Source organism: Arachis duranensis, chromosome 3, assembly GCF_000817695.3.
Source record: "Arachis duranensis cultivar V14167 chromosome 3, aradu.V14167.gnm2.J7QH, whole genome shotgun sequence".
NCBI lineage: Eukaryota > Viridiplantae > Streptophyta > Magnoliopsida > Fabales > Fabaceae > Arachis > Arachis duranensis.
The window spans coordinates 1,501,296-1,510,043 of record NC_029774.3 but is presented as its reverse complement, the minus strand read 5'-3'; the positions used below and the strand labels follow the sequence as shown (position 1 = coordinate 1,510,043).

The window sequence follows — 8,748 nt, the reverse complement described above, 5'->3', positions numbered from 1 at the left end:
TGAAAGAATTGGGAAAGAAAAAAAAAAGGGCGAAAGCTTCATGTGTCACGTCCCATAACTACCACAATAATAGATAACCTTATAAGTGAGAACACTGAATTGCAATGGTAATTAATATATTTATATAATTAGAACAATGTTTTTTTTAAGGGAAAGTATGAGGAGCCAATAAAATATTTATACAATGTATACAATGGAGGTTTATGGAGTATTAGAGATATAATGATTAGTGTTATATTTTTCCATCAGCTGAAACTTTTGGGATGAGTGGTATCATGACATGGTATTAAAGCGCTAAATTCGAAAAGTCAAGAGTTCGATTCTTGGTAAACCCAAAAATTAAATTAATTTTTTGAGAAGATGTTTTATATCATTTTTAAATTTGTGATGGTATCCTTTTTTTAATTATGAGTGAGACTTGAATTTAAAATTTTTAAATGAAGACGAAAAAATTATATCATTTGAACTATAATTTGTTAGTTATAATTAGAATAATATTATTTCAACGTAATATATCAATTTTATTAAATATAAAAAAAGGAAAATAAAAAGGCTGATGTTATTAAATACACACCTCTAAAAATATATCTGATTTTTGTCCTTCTTATTAAATCAGCCCTAGTTTATGTAGTATATGTTCTAAAAAAAATGCATGTTTACTCATATTTTTGTTCCTTTATTAATAATATCACTAAAAAAGACCCACTTGCACTAGTTTAATATAAATTTAATTAGGTCACACACACTATAGGATAAGCATCACAAAAGAAACCTATTAGCAATGTTAGAAGTTAATACAGCTGTCTAGATTAGACCCCATAAATATAAATAGTGGATACACTAACTAGGGTTAATAATATAATAAAGTGAGAACAAGGTAAGCAAAGCAAATACATACATATATTGAAAACCAAAGGAAAAAAAAAAGGGATACAAAATAACTCCCTTAATTAGCTAAATTGGATATTAAAAGATAATAATTATTAATTAAGCTAATCTAAAAGAAAAGAGCAAATAGACAAATTAAAGAGGGACCCCTCACACAAATTAAACTTACATTACACTCCACTCCTTGATGAATTTATTTATTAAATTATATATATTATTTGCTTAATTAGTGGTTGCTCCTGAAGGATCCAAGGGCTTTTATGGCAGATGCTTTAATAATGTGTTCATGGTAGATTGCAGCCGCTGCAGCTCCAAGAATTGGTCCAACCCAGAATATCCACTGAATTATTATTGAAACAACAGAACAATTATATTAATCATAAAAATTAAATATAAATTACATTTTTTCATATATTAATTAATTTAATTACTTACATGGTCATCCCAGATTTTGTCTTTGTTGTAAATCACGGCAGCTCCGAAGCTTCTTGCCGGGTTGATGCCGGTGCCGGTCACCGGAATTGTGGCCAAGTGAACCATGAACACCGCAAATCCAATTGGCAGTGGTGCCAACACCTTTATTTTATTATATTTTTCATTTCAATTAGTTTATCCATAATAATAAAAAAATAAAGTAAAAATTCATATACAATTATCTTTATACGAATTTGATAGTTAAAAATAATTAGATAATTTGATATAATTAATTAAATTTTTATTTAATAGTTTTTAACTATCAATTTCACAAAAATAAACTGCACGAGTTGAAACTAATTAACATAACACGCGTCCACATTTTATAGTTGAAAATAAAATAAAAAATTCATATACAATTATCTTTATACGAAATTAATAGTTAAAAATGATTAGATAATTTAAGACGATTGACTAAATAATTATCATCTAATAATTCACAACTATTAATTTTATAGAAGACAATTATACGTGAGTTAAAACTAAGGTGAAAATTCAGATGCAGTCGACTTCACGTGAAATTGATGATTGAGAGCCGTTAGATGATTTAATTGATTTGACTAAATTTTCATTTAACGACTCTCAACTATTAACTTCATGTGAAGTCGACTGCACCTGAGTTTCTACCTAAAACTAATCGACATAACACGTGTCCACATCTTACAGGAACATGGGAGTCTCTGGCGTTTCTCTTAGGGTCAGTGGCAGAGAAGACAGTGTAGACAAGAACGAAGGTGCCAATAATCTCAGCACCCAAAGCAGTTCCTTTGTTGTAACCAGGATGAACGTAGTTGGCACCACCTCCATACCTATCAAAGTAAGCTTTCTGGAATCCCTTGGCCAATCCGGTGCCGCAGATGGCGCCGGCACACTGTGCTACTATGTACAACAGTGCCCTTATCAGCGACACCTTCCGGCCAAGGAACAACCCAAATGTAACTGCAGGGTTGATGTGTCCTCCTAAAGTGACAAACACAAAATAGGTCGAAATTATTTTATTTAATATTTATTAATTATTACAATAAAATAAAAATTTAGGTGAAGTCGATTTTATGTGAATTTGATATTTGAGAGCCGTTAGATAAAAATTTAATCAAATCACTCAAATCATTTAACCACTCTCAAATATCAACTTTACGTGAAGTCGACTGCACCTGAATTTTTACCTTATAATAATTATTAAATGTTAAATAAGATAAGTTTTTATGATTATTTTTTATTAATATTTTTTTGTTATTAAATATTTTTATAAGAAACCTTTTAATTATCAAAAGAATCTGCTGATAAAGTTTAAAATTTATAATTTAGGATTACCGGAAATGCCGGCAGTGCAGTAAACAAGGATGAAGATCATGCCACCAAAAGCCCAAGCAATACCCAAGATTCCAACACCATCACACTGTGTGTTACCCTTGATTGTGGTATCACTTTGGTTACTATAACCAATAATGGTCAACACAGTGATGTAAAGGAATAAAAGTGTTGCTATAAACTCAGCTATGAGTGCTCTATAGAAGGACCACTTTGTAAGCTCCTCTGCATCAATCAATGGTGCTGGTGGTGGTTCATGGTAGTCTTTTGCTGAGTATTCTCCTCCTCCTCCTCCTCTCTGCTCTTCAACTTCAACATCTTTAGCCATTTTTTTTCTCTTCTTTGATACACTAGTTTTTGTGTGTAGTGTTGTTCCAAATGGGGTGTGTATTTAAGTAATGAAAGTGAGATAGTGTGTGCAATATTTAAATTATAATATAATAATGGGGTTGCTTTAATTTGCTTTCTTTTGTGTTTGTTTGGTGAGTGTATGTGGATATGGACAAGGATATGGTTAATATAAATTTTTGTATTAGCTTCATTTTTCTTGCATGGTCCCATTCTATAACAACCATTCCAACGGCTCTTCTTTCATGTAAATTAGTATTTAACTTTAATTACTCAGTATTAATTATTTTTAATTTTAAATGTATTTTTTAACTTTTATTTTTTACATTATTGATTTAATTTAAAAATATTATGTGTATACTAAAATTAATATATATATATATTTTGTTTAACTCATTTTCATTATATATATTACTAAAAAAAATAATTTTTAGCGATTATTTATTTATTTTTAGCAACAATAAAAATAACTTCTAATATATTTATTAGTAATTGTACATTAATTGTATTATGTTTTGTTGTTAATAAGTTTAATGATAATTATACAATTGCCAATAAAAAATTTTTTAATGACGACAAAAAATATATAATTGTCGTTGTAGCATATAATAATAACGACAAATATATAATTATCGTAAAATTATAAGTTAAATAAGAAATATTTTCGATCAACAATATATATTAAAAATAAATTAAACTACATATATTTTATACATAAGTATATTATTAATTAATTTTAATAACTAATTTTAATATGAAAAAGTATATCTACCACCCTTGATTTGATATACCTGGAAGGTTCTCATAAATCAACCGCTCCATTAAAGTGGTTATGGGCAAGTGTAAAAATTGCATAGGGCATTATTGCATGGCAATAATTATTGATATATGAGTGACATCAAACATTAGAATATGAAATTAAGGGCAACACAATGGTCTACTTTTCCCTACTTTGCTGCTCTGTCTCTCACTAATTTGGCAAACCCTAATTAATGCTATGGTCCCAATTTTTTTTACCAGTGGGTCATCTCTATCTCTCTTCTCAATTGAATCTTATTTCGTTTCATAGCACACAGAAAATAAAATTTTGATAAATGTTCTAGCTTAGACTTCTAGTTTACTTTCCTCTTTAATATAATATATTTAAAAAATTCCATACATATAATGATTAAGGTTTGATTCTTTTTTGTTGGTGAATCTTATCATATGTAAGAATATAAAGTTTAGATTATTATTATACATGCCATGTTATTTAATCATGCATGTATTTATTGGATTTTTAGTATAAAGAATTTGGAGGAAATTTTATATGAACACAGCATGAGAAACTATCATAGAATTTATTTATTACTTAGTTGATCATACCTTAAATTTACATTTTATAAACTTTCCTTGTAACTAAGTATATATATAATTCTCTAGAACTTCAAAGGGAATAAAAGGAACTCTCTAGACTTTGAAATTACATTTTTGTTTCTGGAGGGTGCTAGCTGAATTAATTTCAAATTACCCGAAGTTTCTTGATTAAGAAATAAATAATGCGTTGACTATAAGATGCGTGATTAATTTGAGGGATGCTCCTATAAAAATACGTAAAATATTTTTTTGTGAAGATATTTACATGTTGTATTATTATTAGACGTATTAATGAATCGATTATTTTTAAATTTTTTAACAAATTAGAATAAAATCGATTTTTTTATAACAATACCAATAAACTTAATTTTTTTAAAGGAATTTAATTGTATTTTTAAATTTTTAGGGATTTAAATATCCGAAAAACAAAAAGTCAGGAATATAATTATCTTTTTTATCAAAAAATTTAAAGATATTCGGTTTAGATTATATAATTTGATTAGATCAAATTGAGTCTGATAATTATAAATTTATAATACAGACAATTAAGTTTATTATTGTTGCTATAATAAATCAATTTTATTTTGACTTACAATAAAAAATAAATTATTAATCAATATTATTATTATTAAAAGAGAGGAAGTTGTTATCTATCTTTGTTATGATGATGAAGGTGTGACAGATGAATTTATCTGGACGTTACCTAAAATCAAATGAGTTTTGACCACATTATTTGAGGATTCAATAATACTCACAAGTTTTAGGCCACTTATTCTAATTGGCAATTGATTAAATTTTAATTAATAGAAGTGCTGTTAATCAAATCATACATCATAGTAATTATTTAAAGTGGATTTGGAAATCCAAACCTAATATTATAATCTTTTGCATTACTTGTACTACCCACTACCAAATGTAATATAACATTTAAACAAATAGAATATTCGAATTATTGCTTAGTTTATTTTATAAGCCGCACCTTATCATGTCACTTTATAAAATTGTCTCCATCAAATAAAGTCACATAAAGGAAATTTTACTAATCGATTTGGGTTAGTTAAATATTAGCTTACTCGTCCATTTAAATAAGTATTGAAAATTCGAATATCATTTTATACATCTAATAATTTAAATAAAATTTAGATCTGTGACGGATTAATCCGTAATAAATTAATAAATAATATATTACTGTCAAATTTATTGAAAGATAAATTCGATAATAATAAACTCCAGAATTTCGCTAATTAAAATTTTATATCCATCAGTAATTAGCGACGGATAAAAATAAAAAATCCATCAGTAAACAATTATCAGCAAAGTTTATAATGTTAGATTTATTCTATCGTTAAATTTATCAATAAATATGTCGATATTGGACGACTTTTTTGTAGGATATAGATTTAATTCAAGTAAAAAATAATTTACGAATTGTTCGTGATACCAAGCAAGACTAATTTTTTTTAAGTTATATATATAAAAGAAAAAAATGGTGTGATCTTAATAGTTTTGGATGTGTAATATATCAAAATAAAAAGACAATGTATGGACTATATTAATTTATAAGTACTATTTAAATAATAATGATCACTATACAAATGGTTAATAATGGTTATCCGTCAATATATTTTCTATAAGATTATAAAGTTACTTATTTAACATTATTGAGAAAGAAGCAAAAGAAAAAATGAAATTAAAATTTCCTAGGCATTTGGAGATATAAAGTGGTGACATGGTTTTATCATAAAATTGATGAGGTATTAAAGGGGGAAGTTTTGAACCCTAAGGATTAAGGAATTAGAGTAAGGTTATTATTGTGAGGCACCTTAATTAATTATATATGATGATTAATCATTGTGTGTGCAGTGCTGGATGCCAGCCTCACTATGGGACCAAAAATAGTTGGTCCTCTTTACAGATATATAGGATTATAATTTAACTAGTACGAACCTAGTGTCATAATTTTCCAACTAACCACTTTCACAATATGGCCTAGCAAATAATGAAATTAATTTTATATCTTTTATATATATAATTTATATTAACAATGTAAAAAATTTTATATAGTCATCTAATTGTATGTTATTATATCGGTAAAAATAATTAATTTTTAAATATCAGTTTAATTAATAGCTCTCCATTCTCATATGCAAGTATCATGTGCATAATTGAATAATGAATGGATAGTGATTGCTACGATAATATGTAAATTTGGATTGTCTAATACAAAGTATGTTTCGTGGCTGAGAAAGCACCACGCATTTTTTTTTTCACCAAATTATATATGAAATTTATTTATTTATTTATTTTAATTTTTGACTGTGTAACCTGAGAATGAGACTCTTACTGGGCGGTGGCTGCCTCTGAAATTTTTAATTAAAAGTACAATTTCATGAGATTAGCTTTGCACATTTAGCACCCAGCATTTAGTGACATTTGCATGGCTTTTTGATATATTATGATGATATTATGATATCATATGATATAAAAGATCCCTAAAGAGACAAAAGTTTAATGTTACAAAAATTCAATTATTAGTTGTTAATCCTTTAGATAGATAAGTTAATTATATATCAAAGAAGATAAATTGTTGACGTTCACTTTATTTTTGTAGGATATTGCACAAGACATAAAAGTGGACTTCTAAAATAAAGTATCGTATAGAAGTTAGAATTTAGAATTTAGAGGATAAAAACATTACATAATTAAGGACAAATTAAATATCGATTTATATTATTATTATTCTAGTTATAGTACATCCTTATAGAGTTGACCACCTATTCACTGCCCTCTAATAACACACACTACAATCCTTTTGTACAGAAGCATAATTCGAATACTTTAATAATTAATAAGATGTTTAGAGAGATTACTTACAATGATAAATCACTTCTCTTTTCAAAGTGGTTATCACACATACTACATATTAAAAGAATTTGAGCAGTGATTATTCAACTTGTTTGACAAATTTGAGCTTTATCTTGTAATGTGAGAAGAGGAACCTTTATGAAAAGGATTGTAGGTTGATCTTGGATTTTAAATGACTTCTAGAGTTCTATGTAGGCACACTGAAATGGGAACTGTGAACTTCCTCTCTTTTTTTTTTTTTTATAATAAAAATGTAGTAAGAAAGGTCTAAATTCTTAGAATATTGAGGGATAAAAAACCTTCAAATTCTCCCAAGACTTATCTCACTTTCCCTAAACAAACTATCTTGAGGTTAATCAGGAAATTCCTTTTCTATGTCCATTGCAACTAATTCGTTAGAATGCATAATAATATATCTTCTATGTAACCTTTACGAGTTTACGTTGTATGGGTCTTACACATAATAGTTATCAAGCTATTGCAAAATCAATAAATTTGGGCCAAAACCAATAAATTTGGGTCACGGAGAAGATCTTCCACTCCTTACAAGACATTAAAAGAATGCCCCATAAAAGAAAACACTTACAAAAAACCTTTGGGCCTTCTGTGTAATATCGAAACTTGAATCTCTCTCTTCGGGGCATTCAATAAAGATATGAGAAAAGATAAAAAAACAATAAAGGAAAAGCCCATTGACCAAAACCACATGCCCAAGGTCCATTAAAATTGCTTGAGCAGATTCAGATAGCTCATTGCCTGTGGCCCGATAGCTGACCAAAGAAAAAACAGATAGCTCATTGCCTCAATTACAATAGTTTGACCCAACAAAATCACTAGTAGGTTACCATAATGTCACGAGATTTGCGGTTACAAGATTCTTAGTACATGTACACTTTAAGAGACCTAAAGCAAAAGGTAATTACAAATACTTGGGCACTTTTTAATAAAGTATTCACAAAATTAATAGGTTATTAACTTATTATTGAACATATCAGTAGTAGTTAATTTATAGAAAAGATTCACGTATAATTTTCTTCATGCAAAATTAATAATCAAAAACCGTTAGATAATTTCACAAATTTAACAAAATTATAATCTAATACTTTTCGATTATTGACTTCCAATAATATTATTTGTATACTAAAGTCAACCACTAAAATCAACCATCGTTATATTTTTGAATAAATACAAATGTAATTCATTTTATTTTTAATATGTATTATATTCCAATATGTATTTTATACTAGGAACTAATTTTAATATACTTCACATGTGAGTTTCGCCTAATTTATATTAACGGTCTCCGCAAGTATTTGATGCCCCAAACGATTATCTTGCTAAAATTACACTAAACCACTCTACTCGAATATTTACTTCGTTATTCGTTAGTCATCTAAATATTGCCTCTATTGAAGACACTCCTCACACTAAACAATGATATTCCACCAATTTAACTTGGTGATTAGAGCATCCCACTTTTCAACTCTTACAGAAAATCATCCCCTA

At 27.5% G+C, this 8,748-nt stretch overlaps 1 protein-coding gene across 1 annotated transcript; it reads right to left on the bottom strand.

Moving 5' to 3' along the window:
* Positions 1–878: 878 nt before the first annotated feature.
* On the bottom strand, positions 879–3,054 carry LOC107476957 (aquaporin PIP2-7). Its single transcript, XM_016096906.3, has 4 exons — positions 2,677–3,054; positions 2,027–2,322; positions 1,324–1,464; positions 879–1,228 (listed from the first exon to the last, which is right to left on the bottom strand). The coding sequence occupies exons 1-4, from the start codon at positions 2,999–3,001 to the stop codon at positions 1,115–1,117; spliced, it is 876 nt and encodes a 291-aa protein (XP_015952392.1). The 5' UTR covers positions 3,002–3,054; the 3' UTR covers positions 879–1,114.
* Positions 3,055–8,748: the final 5,694 nt, after the last annotated feature.